The 24,758-nt window shown below is 43.5% G+C and overlaps 1 protein-coding gene across 1 annotated transcript in view; it reads right to left on the bottom strand.

The window, feature by feature from the left end:
* Nucleotides 1–24,758, bottom strand: part of SEMA5B (semaphorin 5B) — a 200,455-nt gene that overhangs the window by 107,270 nt on the left and 68,427 nt on the right. Inside the window, exons 4-5 of the mRNA XM_086750938.1 lie at nucleotides 16,856–16,955; nucleotides 1,563–1,608 (exon numbers count right to left, since the gene is read on the bottom strand). Coding sequence (XP_086607064.1) covers nucleotides 1,563–1,608; nucleotides 16,856–16,955 — 146 coding nt within the window. The remainder of the gene's footprint in view (nucleotides 1–1,562; nucleotides 1,609–16,855; nucleotides 16,956–24,758) is intronic.

The raw sequence follows: 24,758 nt of genomic DNA, 5'->3' as shown, positions 1-24,758 counted from the left end.
GTGGCACTTTCTGATCTGATCTTTAAAATGATGCATGGCAAAGGGAAGGTGGGACGGGGTGCCTCTAAGCCACATCATGTGCTTTATGGAGCCAAGCCAAGCAGCTACTTAGGCAACCATTAGCTCTGGAAACAATCACTTCCATCATTCCCAACACGTGTGTCAACATAATTCCATGCTCTCTTTGTCATGCAAAAAGTCTTGGCAAAGTGACCGGATACACCCAGAAAGCAGGAGCAAACTAAGCTCATTATGTTAACCGGAGATCCCATAGCATCCTCCAGTACCATAGAAGGAGACTTCCCATGTTTTGCAGCGTAGGAAAGGAAACTCGCTGCACTGAAAAGGGCCCAAGCCAAGCCTGACTTCAGAAGTGTGTAAGGGAGACTCACAATTGGGTTTTGTGGAAGGACATCCCTCGCCTGACAAGCACAAGAGGCTGTGTCAGGCAGTGTGATAACAGGCATTGCAGAAGGTACGACACCTCACAGAACTACGGAGACCTCCCTCTCCTGTGTGCTCGCTGAAAGCCTTCCAGCCATGCCAATGTGGCTCTGCAAGGGGAAACTCCTGCCAAATGGGAGTATCAGCTTTTCTAACTCTTTATTTATGTCATTGGTAACTCCAGACTTTGTTTTCCTTTTAAAGGAAGATTCAATGCATTTTACAACCATTAAACATCTTTTCTTCTCTCCATCTATATTCCTACTAACAGCAAAAGGCTTGCACACATGGGAATGGCTGGCAGTACTAATAGCTTCTTTGCGTGGTCAGGTATAGGAGGAAGGCCCTTGAATCTGTCTGAAGAATGCTGAATACATCTTTGGTGGTCTAGCAACTGTAGAAGACGGTAAATATCCCAAAGCATAAGTATTTATTTATTTAGAGGTAAGCAGCTGGGGTTTTCCCTATCAATTTTTGCTGCATCTTTCAATTCCAGATGCAATGCAGCAGGAGGAAAGTCCTAATACTGCTGGATATTCGTAAGCACTTTCAAACTTCAGCTGCTTTGCCTCCATTCTGCCACGGTTAACATACATTTTTCAACCCATTTTGCCTCTTGAATGCTTGCAGGTCCAATCTTGGTTTTAGTAATGCATTCAGTAAAACACAACTCCTCAGCAATTCATGTTCACAGAGGCCAACAATGGCCAAAATTAAGGATGGACAAGAATAGTAAAGGCTTCTCCTACATGTTGCTGACATTTCCTCTAGTGAAAGCCAAGGATTTCTATTGATTGTTGTGTTTCAGCCTGTATCAGTCACACTACATTCTTTGTTCCTTAAGATGCCATATTTTTGGCAGACCTCCTTACCACCCAAACACTCAAGCATCAAGAGCAGAGAGCGCTGTCCAAATGGGCAAGTGTAGAAGAGCCCTTCCCCCAGTGTTATCGTTGGAGTGGGAATAAGCATCTGGTTCTGACTTTGTCTTCTCCCTGCTCCGTCACTCTAGGCAAATTTACACTATACAGCCTTCTGAAAATTTACATCAAACATCACAGAACATTCATTAGCAAGTCAAAAAAAAAAAAAGAGTAAAAAGTAAAAAGTGAACATACCTGAATAAGAGAAACGTTGTGTAGACTAAGTCTGAAGAGGTAGTTCCTGCATGAACAAGCAGAAAAATTACAAACTGTTAGGCTACCAAAGAAGGAAAAGAAAAGTTATAAAAGCAAGCCATTTTTTGGGTCCTTCATTTCTACAAACAGCAAACTTTTGCTGGACTCCTTTCCACAGAATGCAAAAATAGTTATAAACCCCTTGTTCAGCAATGTCTGAGTGAACCTTGTAACAAAGTTCTGAGCCGGTTTGGAGTAAAATATTCCAGAACTCATAATGAAGAACCACAGTGAAATACAAACCACAAAGAGACTGTTTGCAAACCCTCAAAGGGCTTTGGTTGAAGTACCGTATGGGCTGTGCTCAGTTTTCTCTCTGCATTCTGAGAAAATGGGTTGGACAGAAGCCAGCTGGAGCAAAGCTGACTCCTGTAGTATGCTTCCCCCAAGCCTGTCCTTGAAGGTGCTCCCATTCAGGACTTTGTGGAAAAGGAGGAGAAGAGGACAGATATTTCTTAATAGAAACTGTCTGCACAGAAAACCAGCAGGGAAATCCGGGCAGAGACTGCAGATACTCCCAATCCTCCTGTCATCGCATCTCCAAAGGCAAAGCAAGGGAATTCCTGACAGAAGTCACTGCCAGCATGAGATACTACACATCAACTGAGCTCCTGTAACCCTCCTTCTGCATGTTGATATCCCATCACAAATAGGAGGAAACACACTTTGCATAAACATCTATGGATGAGGCTTAGTGATCAGGATTTATCACATATTTTTGCTTGCTAAGACAATGCAGTTACCAGGAATCAGCTGACATATTAAGCCATACTGACTTGATTGCATGCTTGAGGGTTTTGGCCATGTCTAACTTCACATTTCTGCACCCCATCTGTCAGAAGGTCTGAAGAGCTGTGATACTTTTCCAACATCCCTGTCACCACAGGGAAGACAGAGAAGACACATTTATACTACACCAGGGGATCTACGTCTTTGGAGGTGGCTCTATTTAAATAGTAGAAAGTGCACCTTTGATGATACAGCTTCATCCGCTCTAGAAATGCCAGTATACAGACATTCCCCTACCTAGTAAAAATGCAAGTTCCAGTCTTAGGTCAGTGAAGTCAGAGAAATCAGTGGAAAGCTCTTATAGTGACAAAAAGGTCCTAAGAACTCTTCTGAAGAGTTTTGTTTAGGGTCTGTAGTCAGCAGCACTCTCTACTCAAGCAAAGAAAATAATTCAAATTTCAACATAGGAGAGTTTCATATTGGGTCACAATGACCTCTACAAGGCTTGAGCAATTTTTCCTTCTGTTATCTCTCACTTGTATATCACCTAAGTCATAATCATAGAGTTACCTGTAGACTTTATCTCAATTCTATAAACAAATTAAAAGGTCTCAACTTCTGCTGACTGTCAATAAAGAAGGATGGGAACAAGGATGACTCAGGAAGTCAAACTCCTGGTACCAAATCTTCAGCTGATGTAGCTCTGATTTGCTCTGATTTGCACCATCCAGTTCTATACTGGAACTGGTTACTCAGAGAGGAATGAGACCCATCAGTAATATCTGAACAAAATATATCTGTAATTATTATACCTCCTGTAAGTATGCAGAGAAGTACACACACACACAAAATCCCCATCTTCTCTCCTAGTCCTATCACTGGAGATCCAGCAGTTCTTTTGTACAGTCTGAAACCCTATTTGGTCTCAAAGGGCTGCATTCTTCCTCAAGGAATTTGTTATTAACTCTTTATCATCACCCACAGACTAAAATATTATGTCCTGCAGGTGCATGCAGCTGACCAGAGGCCTAAGCTTACATATGGCTAAAATTGCAAAATGGAGATAGATTCTCATCCAGTGACTGATCTGACAGCTCCGTTAGAAAAGCACATGCTACTCTCACCAGAACATTAATGCAGCTCCAGGACATGAGATATCATGGACTAAGCCTTCTCCTGGAGAAGTTAAGCATGTCACTGGCCTCCAATCTTACAACACCCTAAGGAGAAAGTTCTCATAACTGGGGACTTGAAGTTGCTATCCTGTTGTTAAGCATGCTATTTAAATGCATTGATTTTGGAAGTCTTATAATGCAGATTTCAGCTCCTTGTTTGAGTCTTGTAAAAAGCTGGACAGTTTGACTGAGTAATAAATTTTAATATTAGGTTTTTTTCCCTGATAGCGCTGCAGAGCAAATTCAACCAAAATATCTTTAATGGAAGAGACTTATCTAAAGGACACAATTTTCGTTGCGCTCAGCCAAAACGGATGCAGACAGCCATAGTGTCCATTTAAATAAAGCCAGCCTCTGTCCTCTCCGTGACTGCTGTGTAACACCTGGACAAAGCATTAATGGTGAGATCACTTGAGTGGCTGAAACCTAAACCAGGCAGGAATGTCGTTCTGATGTGAATAGCACAACCATCTTCCAAAGGCTTCATATTAACCTCAGCTCTCTAAGTCTGACCTTGTGGCTTTCTTACAGAAAGGAGGGTTTCCCTACATTTTTCATCAGCTTGCCTCACCTGGTGTCTGCACAGCCACTGGTAGTTTCTTTTTGTTTGTTTGATCCTTCTCACATCTTATCAGCAGTAAGACGAACACTGGTAGACAGACCAGGCTATCAGAGACACCCCCAGACTCCAGTTGAACTGCCCGGCTAGAACGTGCTCTTGATAATGTGCTCTTTGAACCATATTTGCTCTGTAAAGCTATACCAGGAGTAAAAAGCCAAGGGGAAAGATCTGCTGAAAAAGACAGTGCCATTTTTATGAACTGCATTTTAACTGTAATTTCAGTCCAAGAATGAGCAAGGTCTCTGAATGACAGTCATGGTTTATTGTACCTAGAATTGCCCCATTTGTGTCCTTTTTTCTGCTTGTGTTTGAAGTTATGTCTGTTTAATACCTTGCTGAACTATAATTTAAAGCAGCTGAAAGAGTAGGATTAAGAAATATATGAGAACACTGAGATCTCTGCAAGAATGGATGAGGTGCCTTCTTGGTCTTTTTTTTTTTTTCCCCATTTTGTCTTGTAAGTGAACATTGGCTAATTCCTTCCTCTCTTAAATTAAACCCATCTGGACTAGGCCAGAAGAGCAATTGCCTGGTGCAACTAGCTATTCTAATAACCTCCTTCTCCTGTATAAAAACCTGGTGCACAAACTTGGACAACCTTCTTACTCACTTTCTGCCCTAAAAGGTCACGCATCTTCACTCCACAGTATTAAAACACGAGCCTTCTTTCATCCCAGAGTTGGCAGCATTTCAGCCATCTCCAGAGCAAGCAACTACAGTTCTCTAAGTACTCTGGGACAAATGGTATTATACACGTTAAAAGGTGTCTCAAACTGCTAATTATTATTACTGCTAACCTTATTAGTAATGAACATCAGTGCATTTCTGAAAACGCCCACATTAAACAGTAACACCCTGAAGTCTCAGCCAAGACTGTGGTTTTGTTGTGTTAAGACACAGAATGGGTTGATGGTGGTTCCTCTGGAGACTGATTCCAGCAGATGCCTATTTAAACAACCTCATGGTGGATCCTCTCTCTGTCATCTCTGATTGCAGGAGGTATTATCCCCCAGCTCAGATATCTGAAGTTAGCTGCCGTAAAGACCCTCCTGCTCTATACAACCTACACTTGAAGAATTTGCCATCTAGATATATACAGAAGAGTAAAAAAGAGACATTGTTCTCATTTAAATTTAAAGCACAGATTGAGCAGCTTAGCCAACATCACAGACCATATCTGCAGCACAACCAGGAGTTGATCTCCTGGTCCATTAGTCTATGCCCTGGTTAGGAGAATAACTTGCCCTCAAAGTTGGGGCACAGCATGTAAACCTGTGCTGAAGTGCCATCTACACTCATGGAAATCGCGTAGATGTCGAATTTCTTTCCTGAACTGGGCCCTCTATGCTAGTCTGCATATGAACAGAGCCAAGCTGCAGTATAAATCCTGTAGATGAAAGTATTTGTTAATTGGCTTCGTAATTTGTGTTTGGCTGCCTTGTAAAATGATTAAGTGCTCGCTGTGCCTGGTACCACAAAGCATTCATACCAGAACAGCAGCAGAGCAGCCGAGATGTGTTTCAAGAAAGGGTGGAAGAATATATCCACTTAAATCTGCTTGCCGTGACATTCCCAAGTCAAAGCTGCTTATTAAGTGTTTATTTTGTACAGCCAGGCGCACCTTGGATGAACTTTGTAACATGATGCCCATGCACTTGTTCACACATCGAAACAATTTACAGTGAAGGCAAAGTACTTCATCTACCATGCCACTGAGCAACAGAGCTACAAGACAAATTAAGCCTTTCCAATGGGAAGCCAAATAACAAGAGTGCTTGAATAACAGCAGAGACCCTTCCTCTTAGGAGTTCTGAAATTATAAGGCCTGCAGCGTGCTTCAGGCACTCCTGGAAACCTCTTTTTCAGTGCCTCTTTTCAGGCACTACATCTGTCAGCACTGTGCTGGCTGATTAAAAGGTGCTTCTTTCTAATTAAAAGAGAGCACACTTTTCAGTTCTGCTCTGGTAAATCAGGAGGAATATCCCTGCAGCTGATGGGCTGAAGAGGTGTAAATGAAAGGCTGCTCTACCTTCAGATTCTTTTTCCTATTTAGATGAGTGAGGTTTGTTCACATTTCCCAACTCTGTCCCCCTCCACACACACCAAGCAGGTAGGATAACCTCTCCGTGCTTTGGAACAACCCCTGCCAGCAAATCAGGAGCCACAAGATCTCTAAAGCTGACCACCACTAGAACCTCTCTGATCTTTGACACGCACAGAGAGACCAACAATATGCTGCCTTATCTCAGCGGGTCTGTATACCTACAAGACAGGTACACCTGCTCACATGTTGCTACTTGCCTGCACCTTATAGTAGATGTGAGAAGTTCCCCCCCTCCTCATTACAGGGCAGGCTATCTCAAGCCCCTTCTCTTTGTATGCAGACAATTACCCCGCAAGTAGAAACAAAGCCAACAGAAGCTGATGATAATGTTTGATCATACAAAAAAAAAAAAAAAAAAAAGATAAATTATGGAAAGCTGAAGAGAACTGAGCAAGAATAGCTGTCCTATTTGGGGGCATCAACCACCTCTCTAGGAAGCCTCTTCCAGTGTTTGACCACCCTCTCGGTAAAGAAATGCTTCCTAATGTCCAGTATAAACCTCTTCTGGCACAGCTTTGAACCATTCCCATGTACCCTATCCCTGGATCCCAGGGAGAAAAGATCAGCACCTCTCTCTCTCCACTTCCCCTCGTCAGGGAGGGATTGTGCTGCAATCAGGGACTCAATACTGTCACAGCGTAGATAATAAGAAAAATAATTAACAGAACAGAGTCCTTTGGGTGATATGAAACAAGACACAGAATTATGCATACGACAAACCTAATGCTCCCTTCTGGCACTCCTGGAAGCCACGTGCTGGGGCTGAGCCTTGGGCTAGAAGCCAGCAACTCCTGTCAGCTCTTCCTATCTTTGCTCCTGGAGGCCTCAGATATACTTTGTACTTCTACAGTACATGACAAACACAGCTTAGTCATGCTTCACAACTCCCTGGGAGCTGGTTAGCATCATTGCCCCCTTACGCTAATGAAGAAAATGAGCCAGAGAAAGGTTAAATGACCTTCTCCAAAGCACACAGCAAGTCAGTGATGGAATCAAGATCAGACCCCAAGGCTCTTGGCTACCAGAACTCACGGTAGATCAATGCACAGTGCCTCTACACAAGTCCAGCTCTGGCTGAACTTTTCAGATGGTTATTCAGATTTCTGAACTATCCAACTATCCCAAGAAACTCAGCTCCTGAAGGATGATTCTGGTCTTTGCTCTCAGAAGGAGTTAATTACATGCCTGCTCCGGAGCGTGATGTGACGTTCCATTTGCAAATGCTACTCCAATGATTCATGTGAAGGGCCTGGCATACACATGCTGGAGAAAAGGTGGAGAGCATCTCCCTCACAAGCTGGACCCTTATTGACCAGTAATTTTGTTTCTATTGAAGAAAAACTTGTCCAGTACATTGTTCTTCCTTAAAAATCAATAGATGTTCAACAGAGAATCATACTAAATGGCATACAGTAATACGGTGCAGTTACTTTATGAGCAATTGCTTTTCCCAAAGCAACATTTCTCAGTGATAAATCCAGCCAGAGCTGGAGGAGCATCCTCTTAGAAGAGGTTCCTGATGCAAGCAGCATATCATTCTGACTAAGCAGCTTCCAAATTAAAACAGGGTCCCAGCTATTGTTTCTGGGTTGTCACTGAGGCCCATTTAGTCCTTCTCAGTGGAAACCAGGATGAAAATCATATTTTCTACATTCCAGTCAATGGAGGAGAACTACCATCAGCTTTAATGGCACAGGGCACATGGCACAGATCTGCTCAGGCTTGGTGTTGTATACTCAGGGTCAGTTCTAGGAAAAGTCAAGAGGCAGGTGCAGAGCATGCAGGACAACAGCAAAACTGTGGCACCCTTGGACTAGACCAATATTCAGAGATCTAGACGTATGGCTGCTGTCATGGAAGGGAGAAGCAGGAAGGGGATCAGCTCTTGGATCGACAACCATGTCTCCTCTTCCAAGAGGAGCAGCAAGCTGGCTCTGGTGATTCTGGCCCTTCTCTTTCCACAGGGCAGGAGAGGCAAAGCCTTGCTCCAATGTGATCTCACCTCCTTGGGGATGACAGTGTTTGCTATGCTATGCTCCTGAAACACCTTGAACCAGCTGTTTTCTGGAGGGTAGCTATATATACATACTTCAGAGAAAGAGGAGTGGAATTTTTTTTTTTGTAATGTTGTTTCAACATATTTATAAAATGCAGGCCAATTTCCATAATTTTTTTTCTTACATTCCCCTCCCTCTGTTTTACTAGATGAGTTTCTTCAAAACCTCAAAGATGGAAACTGAGCCAAATTTTCAAAACTCATGTGTGGGTTTGTTCCTGTTTTCCTGGAAGAGCGAGTCCATCTCTCAGACCATCACGTATTATCCCACATGCCACCTCAAGTCTTTCTTGATGTGTGGCTGACAGCTCTTCTCTCCCCCTCTCATCCAGTTGGCAGAGTCACAGAGTGCTTAGAGCACCTTGATATGGCCCCGAGCCACGTGAGGACCTTTGATCTCCTACTTGCCTGTGACTTTTTGTTGTCCTTTCAGTAAGTCATACTCTAAAATTCCTCTTCTTCTGATGCACTGATTATCATTCTAACATTCCCTGGCAGCCCCCCTACCTTCCTACTTAGGCTGATAAACATGCTCAGTTCTGTCAGGCTTTCCTCAAACTTTGGATGAGTTCAACATGACTTGTATGCAAATACTGAGAGAGTTGGCTGGTGAGCTTAAGCAATTGCCAACCAATCCCTTCTCTTTTTTTGTGGTTTTTATAGCTTTGTGGTGGCACAGAACAGTAGGCTTAGCATCTAAACATCTGGATATAAAGTGATATGCAAGTCACTGTGGTGAGCCCTGCTGTATAAAACTGACATATCATCAACTTAACCAGAGCAAGAGAGAGTATATTCAGTAACGCAAAAGGCATTTGCTCTGCAGCCCCATCCTGTGATGCTGTAAAACACATTAGGTCCAAGCCCCTAAGGCTTTGCCAAAATATCCTGACCTTGTGTTTGCTCGCATCCCTCTTTCTGAAATACAGTCTTCAAACTTAATTATTCTCAGTGTGTCACTAAAGCAAGTGAGCCTCTCATGGGTGGCTGCTTTTGTGATAGGGTATCACCAATTTTCATTCTATCTGGAATATGAGATTTTTTTTCCAGTCAGGCCTGCAATTGACTGTGTAAGGATGCTTCCATCAGCCTGCGCTGCACCAAGATTGCCTTTCACACAGCACTGGCTGCACAAGCACTGGCCGTGAGACAGCCAAAATTCTGGTTCCTCGGGCGATGGGCAAAAGCGCACGGACTACCACACCGGTGAGGTCCTTTGCAGAGAGGTAGATGGTATTGTCTTGCAGGTGATCTGAAGGATCAGCTGTTTTCTCTGCCAACAAAGACCAGAGACTGCCATTGCCTCGCCCTCTTCTCCATGTACAACCTGGGTCAAAGCTGCCTTTTTGCTCTCCTACAGCTGCGGCTTCTTCTGTGCACTGGTCTGGCCCAGCAACCTGACAGTGCTGCAGCACGGCATTTTATTTGATTTATTTATTCTGAGTTAATTAAAATTCACGTTCTGTGCTTAAGCAAATGCACAAATTTTAACTAAGAAAAAAAATTACACTTTAAACAAAATTTGGGCCACACTCCAAAGTTCCCAGAATCCCACAGTTACAAAAATTCTCCTTCCGTCCTTTCCTGTCCACACTTCTTCCCCTCCTCTCCAAGGGGTATAAGTCTGAGACAGCACAGATATGGGGTATGGCAAATTCAGACTCCTTGCAGACCAGCAGAGGAAAGCAAACTCTATAGGTAAGAACCAGACACTCCAGCGGAGCTTCATCCCTCCACACTTACACAAGGACTGAGCTGACCTCACCTGGCACAGCATCAGAGAGGAAAATCTCCCTCTGAACTACCTCAGGCTCAACCAGAGAGCTTAAAACATGCACTTTAAATCACACTTTTGTTCCTTGTGTAAAGAAACTGTGCACCCCCAATTATGGATTTAAATAGCTGCAGTGTCTAATCACAGGTTTCTCACATTCGCCATATTCTTCACCATGCAGGTCAGGCAGCTTCTTTAAAAAACATCAATGGTCCTTTGAAAGTTTCTGTTAATTTCAGAGACTGATTCTCCCTTTTTTCTCACATCACCATGTTACCTGCCCCCTTCCAGCCCCTGATATAAGGACGCAACTTTAATTAGTGCATTCTTTTGTCTGATAGGACAAGTCACAGTGAGAAAGGATGGTATTTGTTTTTCTAGGTTTCTCTTCAGCAGTGCTTTCAGCTACCCTCCTACGATCTGGATATAATAAAAAATATTACCATGCTCTTTGCTGGCTCACGTCCTCATTAATACCTCAACTGGCAACGTAATTTCTCAGCCAAACTTAGCAGGGGGTAAAGCTGGTGTAAGACAGCACGATACTAATGCAAGCCATCAGAACTGACAGTAACTCAGCTCAGTCATTTTGTCTCAGAAAAGTATTGAGTCAAATCATGTAGTCACAGACGAATGGCATGTCGTTCCTGGCTGACGGACAGGGCAAGCCTGCGGGCTGTTTAACCTCTGGCTGCACCCATGTGGTTGTGGCCAATGTGAACTTGTTTGCTTGTCAGTCTCTCCATGCTATATGAGACTTTACTTTTTCATCCATGCTGAAGCCCCACTGTCCCAGTGTGTGTGTGGGACTCACAGACTTTGATGAGCATTTTGAAGACCTACATCTTCTTTGGAGCTGCAAGGCTGAAGGTAAGTGATTAAACTACCAAGTGGAAATAAAACAGTAAAGGGTCTAAATCCCATCTCTGCCACAGGTTTTCTGTGTGTCCACATTAGCCAAATGTAGAGACCTCTGAGGTTGTGCAGATGTTGACTGGTACCTTCAGAAAGCCCAGTCTCACCACAGGTGTAGCTGTGTTAGGTGCAGCACCTTTCAGATCTGCTATAAACTTACACGTCTCAGCATCACAGCCTTTTCACACGGCAGGTTTGCTCTTAATACCTTTGAGCCTCAGATTCCCATCTGTAGTGTCAAATTATTAGTGCTTTCCTGCCTCACAGAAGCCCTGTGAGGATAAATGTTGGTGAGAGGCCTGATCATTTGGCAACAGAAAGTATTCTTGACAGAGTTTAGACCCAGTGCTGATACTCTAAATCTGCGGATCAGCTCTGACCCCACTTCTACCACTGAATTTCCTGGTCTGCAAAATGCTTTTGCCCAGGCAACGTAATCTGCTGAGACTTACTCTCTTCAGGGTTCAGTGGCAGTCCAGATCTGGACAGGATTGAAGGTGCCCAAGGGTAAGAGTGATATTTTCCAAGAAGCACAGGTTTTGAGAGTTTTACTGCAGTGCTCTGGAGCTTTCTGCCAAGCGGGCAGGAAAGAGCCTATCTTCAGCCAGAAATCCACACGAAACCTGGTGTCTGACAGACTAATCCATCATACACCGGAGACTTTCAATAAACTCAGGGTGCCAAACCTGCTGGTTGAGGGTCCTAGAGTATATTTACAATTTGCCATATTTCTGCAAGCTGCAACTTGAAGCAGGTCTTTTGGGACATCAGTCACTCCATTCCATCTTAAGCTCCTATGCCTGCATGATGCAGAGTTGTTTTAACGCTTTCACAGCGAGGAGCAATAACAGCCAGGAAGGGGTGCATCCAAGCTGCTGTGCTCCCCCTAAAACAACCTTTGTAAGTTCATTTAGCACCCTTCCTGCTCCCCAGACTAACTGTATCTCCTTTCTTGCACCTACCTACTTGGCATTAACAGCCACATTCAGTTCAGCTCTAAGTCAAGTACGAAAATCACCCCCATCAAAGCATCCAGACTTGCATCACCAGCAGCTTAGTAGCTTTACATTTATCACAGAGAAGTCTGGCAGTCCAGAATGACACGCACTTTACTCGCCAGTTTTGAGTCCCTTGATGCAGCCTTTGGGCACTACCTTCACCCTCCAGGCTCTTTTTGGTAATGACTATTTGTGACAAGGGCTCTTGAGCTGCAGTTCCTGTGCGACAGCCATGAGAGACGATCCCTTCCCATCTCCTGATGGAGCTGACAGCCCTCTTGGCAGGCAGAACTATGAGGACTTCTGGTCATGATGCTTTCTGGCTGGTTTTCTATGGTAACACCTCCACTCATTGTGAATGGCCAGCCCTTGTAGCCATGCCTCTCATATCTGCAGCCCCAGCAGGCTACTGCCTCGAGCTGACACCCCACCAGTTTCCTTCTGGGAAAAGTCAAATGTTTGCCTCAGGGCTTCCCAGCCGCTCTCTGTGCAGCCATTTGTTTGGGTACCATCCTCCTGTTGTCCAAGCTGTTTCCCTTCAGCTTGCTGTTGAGCCAGATTGTCATATGGTGTCTCAACCATCCTACTTTAAACCTTTTATGTTCTCCTCAACAGGGAGCTCTTCTGAAGCACGCTTTCTAGGTTGACTCTAAGCAGAGTCTTTCATTTCATCATTTCCTCTCTGGCTCCTATCTCTGACCAGCCAGTAATGAGATAGTCTCAAGGAGGAAGGCCCCTTGAGGAGGTGGGATGTCACAGCAACATGATGTAGTGCCTCCACAAAGCCCATCCTCCCCAGGGACTGGGCACCCTGCCTACAGCACAGGCGAGAGAGCAGAGCACTGCTTCTCCAACACACAGGTGAAATCACTGCCATGGGGATGGGAAAAGCCCAGCATGTCTCTGCTGCAGATGGGGAAGTGAAGGAGGGAAGGGAAAGGGCAAAGGAAGAACACTGGTCAGTCGAGCTGGCTTTCTCCTGCACAACCACCATCACCTCTGGCATCCCCATCACAGCACGGGCATGCCAGCATAGGCAAAGGGTCTGCGGCTGTCTGGATGCCAGGCAGGCTGCTGCTCTCCATAGCTACTGACTGTATCTAGATCTGACCCTGAACTACAGCAAGCCAATACCATCAATTCAAACAGTTGCATCTTTTAAGTCACCAGTTTTTAACACAGGTGTCTTTTGCTTGTCCATTGAGTTAGGAAATTCAGCCTATCTCTGCTGTTAAACTATTTATTATACAGCAGCTCATTCAAGCTGTTCTTCCCAGTCCATTCACCAGCTGTATTACTGACAAAAGAGCAGCGTCCCAGTCTCCTAGCCTTTGTTCTGCTACCAGAATAATCTCCTCGGTGGTTCTTCTGCCGTGGCAGCATATATGCAACTTATATCTATAATTCAAAACTATAGCTCATTACGTGACACTAATCTATGAGAAACTGCCACACATTTCCTCACATTTCCTCACCATTACTCTTTGATTTCAGGTGTTTAGGTAGAGCAAATAGATCCTCAGTTAATAATAGCAAACCGCTCACTAGGAATACTGTATAGCAGAGTTAAATTTGAAATCTAATAATGGGAAAGAGATTGAAAGTAAAGACAATAAGCATTCCAGATCATGCTATTAGAGAGGGATGGAAGTTTCTACATAGTCAAGGCTGCAATCAGTTTCCATTTCAGCTCCTTTATTGTCTTTGACTTGGAAGGTTTCTCAGGTCTGAAAAATTCAAGGCTTAGTCTTGATGAGAAGAAGAAAGTGTTTTGCAAAAAAAGCAGGACAATTGGACAAAATGGCATTGCTGATAGCTAGCACAGAAAAAGCACGATTCAAGTTCCCAAAATCATCAGTTTTTTTTAACACGAGGGGATATACATCTTGGTTTTTGAGCTGTTCCGATCATATTTTCAAGTTTTTTCTCAGTAATAATAAGGTCTAGAAAATTGTTTTTCTTCCCATTAAAATAAGCTCAAATAGTATGCGCTCACAGGCTGAAAAAAACAGCTAATATTTCAAAACAATCACTCATTCACAGAAGAAAAACAGTACATTAAAATACTAACACTACATTTAAAACAAAAACAAAACATGCCAACTATGAGCCAAAATGAAGGTTATGAATTTTTAAAATGTGTGTTTTTATACTTAATGAAATGTGGCTTATAATATGGGTAGTATGAGATTTACAATGTTCTAAACTATTCATATCCTTACTTGCAAGTGTTTGGATTTTACAAATGATGTGACAAGTAAATACGTTGCTTAGAAACCGTGGTGGGCTTTTGAAACCAATTCATTTGTTTCTGGGATTTTGACTTGGCAAGTGTTTGGTGTAGTGGAGTTATCAAACTCCTCTGGTTTGCACTCAGACAGCACCAGTCATTTGGGGAGGGCTCTTAGATAAGGATAAAGCTTAAAAATCATGAGCTCCCTGTCTGCATGGCATGCCCTCAATACCTCTTACAGTTTCAGTCACGCTGTGTCCAATTCCTGAAACCAAAAGCCCTCGTGAGCCCCAGGATCTTCTCTTTTTCTGTGAGGCTTTGAAACACAGGATGAACTAAGCCAAAGAGATGCTGTGGTGAGGTCATACTGCTTTTAAATAGACACAGAAAGAACTAGTCTGAAATAATTTATAACGCTATCATCTACGAGAATGATGTTAACCAGGAAATTGAGAAGTGGGAGTACTTATAAACTCCAGCCTGATCCCAAATTCCTTCCACAACCCCAGAATAGCTGGTGTTACTACTAAGATGATCTACAGTAGCACATTTAAGCATGGTTAACATTTAAATTTAGGTTTCATAAATTACACCCTGTAGAGATGGATAGAGACAGCTCCTATCTCTTTGAGGTATTGTTTCATTTGCAAATTCAAGCAGATGGTGCACGAGCAACTAATGACTCAAAAAAATCACCCCTAAAAATAGTCCAGAACAAGGTGTGGATTTATCAGGGAAGGAGGGAACAGAAAAGGCTTTACTTCCCATTTGCATTTCTCTGGCACAGCTCCAGAAGGTCAGCGCGCCTGGAGCTGTGCAGCACCAAGGACCCCATCCAGTGCCCCCCCCCGCCCCATATCCATGCACCTCTCCCTGTCACATTGCACAGAGTGGAAATGGGATGGTAAAGAGGAAAAGGGCTCAGCACTCCTCACTTTTCCCACAGCCTGTATCCAGCCTGAAAAAACCACCCTGGGAAATGACATCTCTATTAACTCCATCAAGAGTTGCTCAGCAGAGCCATGTAGCACCATCAAAACTTTCAGTCTCTCAGTCAGGTGGGTAGTGCTTCATGAAAACTGACTTTTCCAAGCAAATTCTGTAAATATTTGTCACTGCTTCCTCATCAGGCAATACACTGCACTATATTGTTCTTCCAGCAGGAAGCCAAATTTGCTGTCGTTCCTCTGTTTATAATGATACTGTAGCTTGGGTTCAAACTGCACTTGTACAAACTCTTGTAGAGACGGAGACTCCCTCCAGGACGTGTTGCTGGGGTTTGAGTAGGGATGAAGCGTGTCAGTGCTAGCAGCGTCTGCGCTTGGGGAAATCTGGCATGCAGCTGAATTATGTAAACCATAAATTCCTCAGAGTGACGTGTCTGTGTTTGTGCAATGCCTGGCAGAAGGCACTGTTCACGGCTGTCCCCAAAGCAATGCCGTTCTGAGGTAATAAATATTAATAATTGCTGGTTAAAGATTTCAGCACAGGTAAAGCTGTGGCTTGAAAAGTAAAATGTTTCTGTATGAAAAGTACGAGGGCCTCTAGCAATTTCAACAGCTACAGGAAGGTAAATATTATTATTTACTGCACAAATACACACAGAAAATGTACATTAAATCACACTTCAGTCGTCTCTGTGGATGAGAAAACTCTCCCTCTGCTACACGTCTTGCTCTTTTCTCTTGTTTGCATCCAGCTCTGCTCCTCACCTCCCTGTCTTCTAACACTGAATAACCTGGGAAGAAAGCAGTCTCTTCCTCCATTTTCGTTAATAGCACAAACTGCTACCACGATGTTATCTGATTCTGCATGTTATACTTACTTAAACTGATTTATTAGGCCATGCTTAGTCTTTTCTTTTGGGGGTTGTCTTATCTATTTATTATGCAATAAAAAATAGTTGCTTCTGGGGCTCATGATTCAACCACTCCTGATGTGTGTTATTTCACTGAACCATAGTTCTTTGCCCTGTTAGAAAGGCAGCTCTAAATTTGTTAGAGCTTGACTATGCTCATACTGTGTGTTTCTACCCTCCTCTTATGGCATTCTACATAAAAATGATGTTTAAAAATAAAGGAAAATATATGCTAATTATATAGAATGGGCCGGAACAACAAAGTTGCACCAAAATGCATTAAATGAGGATCTGGCTTTATCAGTGAGATTAAGAGAACAGTTGTGGAGTGAATTCTAACAGAAGAGATAAGAAAGCAACCATTTACACTTACAAAGTCTCAACACAACTTACACTAAGGTGTGTGGATGAACCTGGTACAGAGGGAAAGTCTAGCCATGGCTAATAAACCATAAAGTCAAATTCTGTGCTGGCAGAGGGATGGTGTGGAATGATTTGCTGTAACTCCTATAACATTCACTGTGCCAAGGGAGATGCCAGCATTCTGCTTCACTAACCAATCATTTTTATTTTATCTTTTAAAAAAAAAAATCTAGTAATTTTCTCTTCTTTGCAATTATATTAGGAGACTCAATCCCTCTAAATAAATTATAGATTTCTTTTTGAGAGGCAGACTGGCCAGAGTGGAAACACACTCTCCTCTGAAGCCAGAACCTGAAGGGAAAGAGCCTGAGCAGCAACCTTGGACTAATTAGGAGATTATCTTTACCTTGCTCCCACAATGAGCTGGTTCCTGTTGGCATCCAGTGCAAGCTGAGAAAAGTCACGCACACCTGGATAGGTGAAATTTGACACCCAGGGCTTCAGATCTGCAACGAAAATGAGAAAGCAGAAAAAAAATAAAGCTGTTCAAGAAGCAGTGAGTTCACCTGGACATCCATTACTGGGTTTCCTACCCAGTTGTCTGTCACAGGAAGGCCAATTAATAATCTATTTAAAGAGTTTCTATTTATTCTGATTCTCCCCAGAATGTGCAAAACCTGCACATAAACAAGGGGCTGTCTCAGCAGTTATTTTCACATCCAAGAAGGAGTGCCAGCATTGGTTTCAGAGACAACAGCAGCTCAATTTTACATCTGTTACAACTAGCAAACCGTCCTCAGGGCCAGGGTTAAGTGGTGTAAAGGGACCAGGCTGCCTGCCGTAACATCTCCACAGCGTGCCCTCAGCACTGAGCCAGGGGAAACTGCTGCCCTCCAGACAGAGACGGTGGGGTCAGCAGAAAACCAAGTCAGAGTAGGAGTGATCTGCACTCAGGACCTGGCTGTTCCAATGACAGGTTTTACCTTCTCTTTCAGGTTTTACATTCTCTCTCAGATTTTTAAGAAAAAGCTGAATTACTGTTTTTAGGGTACTCTCAGGCATGATGCTAGAACATTCACACAATCCCAGTTTTCAGTACAGTTACCAGCTTTGACCTGGTGTGTATCACAGAATTCCAACCTCTCACCTTACGCCTTTACTGCACAAAATAACTGGGCACAGATTTGTATGTATCTTTCAGAAAGTCATCCAGCTTTACTGTGAGGACTTCTCTTGGGAATCTGTTCCAAGTGTTAACTACTCTGGTTGTCAAATACATGGAGAATACCAAATATCTGAGGGAGCCAGGCACAAATGAGACCAAATCAGTATATCAGTATCTCTGCGACCTGTTGACAAGTAACCCTGCCTCTTTCAAGGGCTGGATGTTGAGGACCCTGGAGGCTCAACATGGAAGGTAATATCTTTTGGCCTCACGCCGACAGGATACCAATACACAGGCCGATGACCTGATGACTCATAACAATAATGACGCAGTTCAGATCAGTTCAAAAGAGCTCTGAAAAAAACATGCTCCATTGTCATTTTATATCCCCAAGGATAAACTGAGAAGTCTCACTGAAGACAGCCAGATTTGAATGTTTTGTTGTAGGCATTAGTTCCCCTTTCCACAGGGTGAGATGACAATGCTGATGAAGAATCTCATCAAGGCCTTTGGCATCTTGGCATGCGTTGTAGGATTACATATGTGTGACCATTTAAAACGTCTGATGTAGGGATATTTGTTGAGCAATTTCAAGTCCCTTTTCCCTCCAGGGATGGAAGAAACCTAATCAAGCCCTTCAGTTATCAAAATATTAAGAAAACACATATAAAAGTTGCTATACTCCACTTACCCTGCCTCCCTTTCCAAAGCAGAACCTTGTCAAGGAGCCTCTGCCCTGAACATCACCAAGTTTCGTAACAGCTCCTAAGCCCCCTCACCATGGAGCTGGATACCACCAGGCCTGGTCCCATGCCCTGCCTAACTGGACACTGTCAAGGCCTCTCCAACAATGAGACCTCCATCCTTGCAAAACCCTGTCACCAGGAGCTGGAGGCTGCCAGCCCTTCTCAGCATTCCTGTCACACTGCATAACCACACACAACACGTGTACCTCCTCTGCTCTTCACTGAAAAGGCATGAGCTAAGGAATAACTCAGCCCATCTAACCTTCAAGCATCTCCACCTCCTACACTCCTCTGGGACCCTTAATGATGTACTAGCACCAGGGAGGCACGGCAGTTTCACCTCTGGCATTCTCCTAACTAACGGGGCTCTGTCTTCTTTCCCTGTAGCTTTTTAGCTGCAGAGACATTTCTGAGCCAAGCAGAGGAACCAGCAACAATAACACCTTTCAGGCAGGTTAGCTGGCTGACGTGCTGCAGATCTCCTGGCATTTCTGTTGGCTGACGGGGGTGGGATTAGGGGATCGCTATATAATGATGATATCTTTTAAGAAACCCGCTTTTAGGCCATAATTTCTCTTGTCATTTTACCTCCTTTCCTACCAACTCTTTCCACTATTACAGTGCAGTGGTAGGAAGAATATTTCTTCACCTACTGCTCTAAGGAAAAGTTCCTCACTTGAGAGAGGTACACTCATCGGTTCTTCCTTTTAATGGCAAGCTCTGATAAATTACAGGTAAAAATAATTTAAAAAAAATTAAAGGCAGTAGGAGGCTTGAATCTTTATGTGTTGGCTGAAACGTCAATCAAGCCCAAGAAATAACGGGCAGTGTCTTGATTTCTATTACTACTGCAGGTGGTACAACTTATACAGAAACCCTTCCTGGTTATTAAATTAAAGGCTGCAAGGCATGCATCCTCATAGCAAAATTAAGCTTTTATAGGCATGTAGTTGGAGATTATTAAACCCAGCATGGTCCCAGCTAAGAACGTCTGAATGTGAGTTGTCAGAATTAATGCCAAACGGCACATTTTCCTTCCCAACCTTCTTGCTTCCTGTTAAGAGAGAAGGGATAAAGTGGAATGGAAATGCAACCAAGAGTCAGGACATGGGTCTTTTTTCATTCAATACGTTCAAATCTACCGCACAGACCACAGGCATCCGTAAGGACAGTTCCAGCCTTTCATTTTGAAGCTAGCTCAGTTCTGCAAGGTAAGTGCTGCCGTGGGTCTATCACGTATTAGCTGAAGTTTGCACATATGGACCCAATGAACTCCACAGTTTGCTTGTATTTGACCTTTCTCAGAAGGCTAATTTTTCCAGTGCTGACTCTTTAATTTGGCTGGAAACGTTCAGTGCTGGGGCATGTTTACATTTGCAAAAGTATCTGTTTAAAAACAGTATGAAAAATTAAAAACCAAGGCCCTGGCTTTGCATGTCGGCAGCAGGAGCTGGAAAGCAAGGGATCACATGGCTTAGGGGCAAAATGTTCATCAAGGCCTCCTTTGTGCTTCTCATCTCTAATCATTTCCAGGGGGTTAAAGATCCATGCTCTCACTTCCTCCGCATGAGGACCAATGAACAAAAGTTTAATAGTTTCCAACACCGTCCATTGCCAGACATCTGATTCAGAGCCTCTAAAGCTCTGCAAGCCACAGCTCAAGGTGGTTCAGGTATCCAGCTGTGAAGAAGGCAAAGCTTCACAGGAAATGTAAGTCTGCAGACACAGCTGTGCTCAGGCTTTTACGTGCGCATAAGAAAAGGTGAGAAGAGGCCCTCTGCCATTCCGGAGGGTGGTCCCTAAAGCCTGCTAGCACGCTGCTCTGCACCCACTTCCTGAGGGTATGGACTGGGACAAGGATTAGTCAGCTGCACAAAGGATGGCGTGTCAAATTGCAAAAGCTGGGTTTAAGGGCCTGATCCAGAGGCTCTTCAAATCATTGGCAGTTTTCCACTCAGCTTGATGGGTTTTGGATCAGCTTCTAAAGACGTGGTAAACCTGGTAGTACTTCAGCCTTCATCTCCTCAAAACCAGCTGCTCCCCAGCTCACCCTTATACTGTGTGTTTTGGAGGAAAGAAATATGTAAACACTGAGTTGAGACTTGCTCGTCCGAAGGACAGCGTTTACTGCTTCATCACGCTTGAGCCCACTTGTATCTCCCATCTCCAGCAGGCTGTAACAGCTTTGTGCATCCAGCAAGCACCTCACAAGAGCAGAGAGGTTAAATGCCCGTGCCTTGAAATTGCAAAGCCACGGCTGGGTGCACGGAGCATGGCTAACCACTGTGTTAGTTAAGAACATCTCTTCCAGAATAATGATCAGCATGGATTTCCTAGTCTGGAGGAAAAGAAGCTAAACTGAACAGGACCAAGAATTCTTTGTGCAAAATAAGGGTATATTAAAAAATATAATAAAAAGACCTTAAGGGAGGAAGATAGGAAAGTTGAACAAGAAGATTCGAGGACCCCATTCCAGAAAATATAACGTAAACCACATACATTTCATAAAGTCCCTGTAAAATAAGCTGACTCAACAGTAAAGGCTTGTGCAATGAAATAGAGCATCCATATACCAGTGAGGGCCTGCCAAACTCAATGGGAATAAATAAATACCTGTTCTGCAGACTTTCAGACCTACTTTTGTGCAGTGTTAACTTGGCCACACATTGAGTACTTCCCTCACTGCCTCGTTACAGTCTCTTATGAGTTCCCTTAACTCAGCCTACTAGTTCATGGTCTGTTTAATTACTGTGTGTGAATATGTCAGCATTCATGGGGAGGCCCAGATGACAGCCATGACTTCTGAACTATACAATCTCCTTCTCTTTTGGTTTGCTCCAGCCCTGGCACAGGGAAAAACATGTTTAGCAACTGGCAGATACTCCAGTTTGCAAGTACTCAGCCACTTACCACCCACTAGCCTGGAGGACTCTTAGTGTTGGATCCCAACAATGACCAACAGACACAAATCGCTTTGTAACATAAGGTAAGGTCTCAGGCTGTCTTCTTGGTGTAGACTAATGAAATGTCCCTTTTTCAGAATCAGACCTACTATCTCAGACCATCCTCTGCTTTAATTATCCTCAGTATTCAGAGCATTTTTCATTAACTAGACAGTTGCCTGCTAAGACTGAAACCACAGTTTCCATTCTGTGTGGGCCACTGATCAGAACCCATCAGAGATAAAGCAAATAAGGCTGTACCCAAGATCAGAAGGCTAATTACTACCATGCTACCACGTGTCTTCTCAAATGCAGCAAGTGTGAACACGTACAAGGATGCACAGAAGTTAAAGTCTACTTACAGTGTTATCTTTATTAGACTGACAATGAATCATATTTTAATATCAGCCTCATTTTAAATTTTAGCTCTCTGTTGTAGGTCACACCACAGGTTAGTGCAATAGTCTTTGGAAAATAACTTTGACTCCTACCCCGTGCTGAGATGTAAAAGTAGCCTTCACAACACAAAACCACTCCACAATTCAGCAAATTTATCAGGGGAAGGAGAAATCTTTTGTTGCGCGGGCAAAGCTGAGCAAACAAATGTGTCAGCATACAGAGCTCAACTTTACTCATGAGGCCAAAAAACTCAAGCTGGCTTTACCCCAAAAGTCCTCCTACTCATACATATCACCCTGCTGTCTTGTCTTCCTATCACCACCTCCACCTCCTTACTGGTATTCTTTCTTTCTTTAACCCGATCCATTGAAATCTTTAATTGTACATTAAATATGTCCTCATCCCCACTGCTGCAATTTCTAGCTTCATTGCCTTCTTAAATCTCTGCTTTCCACTCACAGTTATGAGGACTCAGAAGGCTGTTGGCAGAGTACACCCTCTCCTACAAAATGGACCAAACCAGCAGTTTCCTTCTCACTCCCCTCAATACCCAAATCCAACTTGGATATTGTTCCAGCTGTCTCATTTTGATGGTTTCACTCACTTTACCCCTCTGTCCTGGTTTCAGCAGGGATGGAGTTAATTTTCTTCTCAGTAGCAAGTGTATTTTGGATTTTGTGTGTGAAGAATGTTGATAAAAACATTCTGATGATACGAGTTGTTGTTAATGAGACCAAGGACACTGTCTGGCTTTCTAAGTCTCGTTAACGTGCAGATGCGGAAAGCTGGGCGAAAGACAGACAGAATAATTGATCCAAACTGGTCAAAGAGAGTATTCCATGCCATAAACGTCATGCTCAGTATATAAGTGGGGGTTGCCCATGGGAGGGGGCATCATTTTCTGGTATTCCTTTTCTTTTCGGACATTCTTGTCGGGTATCCGTTCGGGCACCCTTGGCATCCTTTTCTTCTCTCTTGCTTGCTGGCATCGTTCCCTCTACCTTGCTAGCTTGCTCTCCTCCTTTGCTTGCTGCTCGGTGTTGTTCCTGTGATCACTGCTCAGGACGGGCTGCGTCGGTCATTCGGACAACGGGTGGTGAGAAATTGTACATTGTTAATTTTGTATATTTTGTATATATTAATATCCTTATATCCTGTTAGCTTTGTAGTTTTTAGTATTTTTAGTAAACTGTTTTTATCTCAACCCACGAGTTTTCCTTTCTTCCCAATTTCTCTCCCCCATCCCACTGGGTAGGGGGAGGGTGAATAAGAAACTGTGTGGTGATCCGGGCTAAACCACCACACCCTCTGACTCCACATTCACCTCTCCTCCCGCTCCTGCTTTCTTTTCTAGCAGTCTTCACCTTCCATCCACGTTTCTACCTTATTTCCTGCCCACTCAATCAATTCTTCTCATCTTGGACAACTGTGAAACTCCTCCTCAAATGAGAGAAACAATGAGCTAACCCATGAGTGGCCTGAGAGTCACTGTGAGAGCTGCTTGCAGCAAGCCATTCCCTTTCAATGAGATCCAAGAAGCAAGAGTTGCTAATGTCCCTCTCCAGTCTGTCCAAGATGGATGACTGGAAGAAGAAAGAATAAGACTTTTTCTCTCTTAGTATTGTGAAAGAAGGAATAGTCCCATCTCTCAGCAACCAAGAAAAGGAAGGAGATGGAAGAAAAGGCTCTGCCCTTTACCAGCCTGAAGGGAAAAAAAAGAACCAAAGACTTAGGCTGTACCTTCACCGAGCCATAGGAATCACAATAATCATAGTAACCTAGACATGTTAGAATTTAAAGTTATGTCAAATCTAGATGATTTTGTGCCTCTCCCCTCTCTGCCTACAGCTCCTCCTTGAACTGACCTTGCTAAGTTTCTTCCATCTCAAGTGAGAAATGACATCGGGAGATGTAGACATCATCTCAAGTGCCAAATGACACTCACACTGGAGTCCTCTCTGTCTTGGGCAAACCATGAAACTATTTAGTGTCCCAGTGCTTCCAATTCTTAAATGAGTTTAGGGATACTGGCTAGTACATCAAGGCCTAATTATCTGTAAAGCATGCACTGTACAGGAGGCACTAGCTATTGCTAATGCATATCAAGCATCTTGATGCTTTGTTTCCTAAATTTTAATAATTTCTTCAAAACAAGTGTTGCTAAATTGTTTCAATATGGAGAAAAAATAACTTAGTCCAAACCTAAATTTTACAAAAGTACAATTATGACTGCTTGTTTATTTACTTTTTTATTATTAATATGGAGCAGCTGGCAAAACACACCAGTCTATCAGGAAGAATCCAGGGATTCAATCCTAGATAAGGAAAATACCAGATAATAAGCATGAACTAGTGATCACTCCCAGTGTGGGACAGTGCGCTGTTAAGTTGTCCTGGGGGCTCCTCAAGGAAGGAGATAAAAGGACTGTGAGTCACACTCCCAATTCTGTACATTTCTACAGTTCTTCAGCATTTCTACTCCACCAGAGAGGCCAGTCTTGGCCCAGTCTCTGTTTCACTTGGGTTCCTTTTTGCACAGGGTGAAGGGCGGGCAGAAACTCAGTCACAACCTAACCCAGGGGAGAGCCAAGAGACTTCCACTCAGTGAGTCTCCAGGCCTCAGGCTGGGGGATTGAGAAAGAAGTCATGTAACATGAGAGAGGCTCTTCCCTCTTCAGCATGGGTCCTATTGCTCAGACCCCCACAAGACCTCAAACTCTGACCAACATAGAACCATAGAATCACAGAATCATAGAATCATGGAATCATTTAGTTTGGAAAAGATTGTAAGATCATAGAGTCCTACCATAAACCTAACACTGCTAAGTCCACCACTAAACCATAACCCAAAGTGCCACATCTACATGTCTTTTATTACTTCCAGGGATGGTGACTCAACATACAGCATTGCAGATCCTCACTGCAATGGCTGATTAAGAGCAAGAGGAGACACCATAGTTGTTGCAAGATTGTAGGATACGGGTGCATGTCCATGAGTCATGAATGTGTCCATTTGCCATGCCTGAGATAGAATCAAAAGTGTGAGTCTACACAGCA

The sequence above is a fragment of the Chlamydotis macqueenii genome, chromosome 6, assembly GCF_036417535.1.
Source record: "Chlamydotis macqueenii isolate bChlMac1 chromosome 6, bChlMac1.mat, whole genome shotgun sequence".
Lineage (NCBI taxonomy): Eukaryota > Metazoa > Chordata > Aves > Otidiformes > Otididae > Chlamydotis > Chlamydotis macqueenii.
The sequence above is the reverse complement of the archived record's forward strand: the minus strand, read 5'-3'. Positions and strand labels throughout refer to the sequence as shown.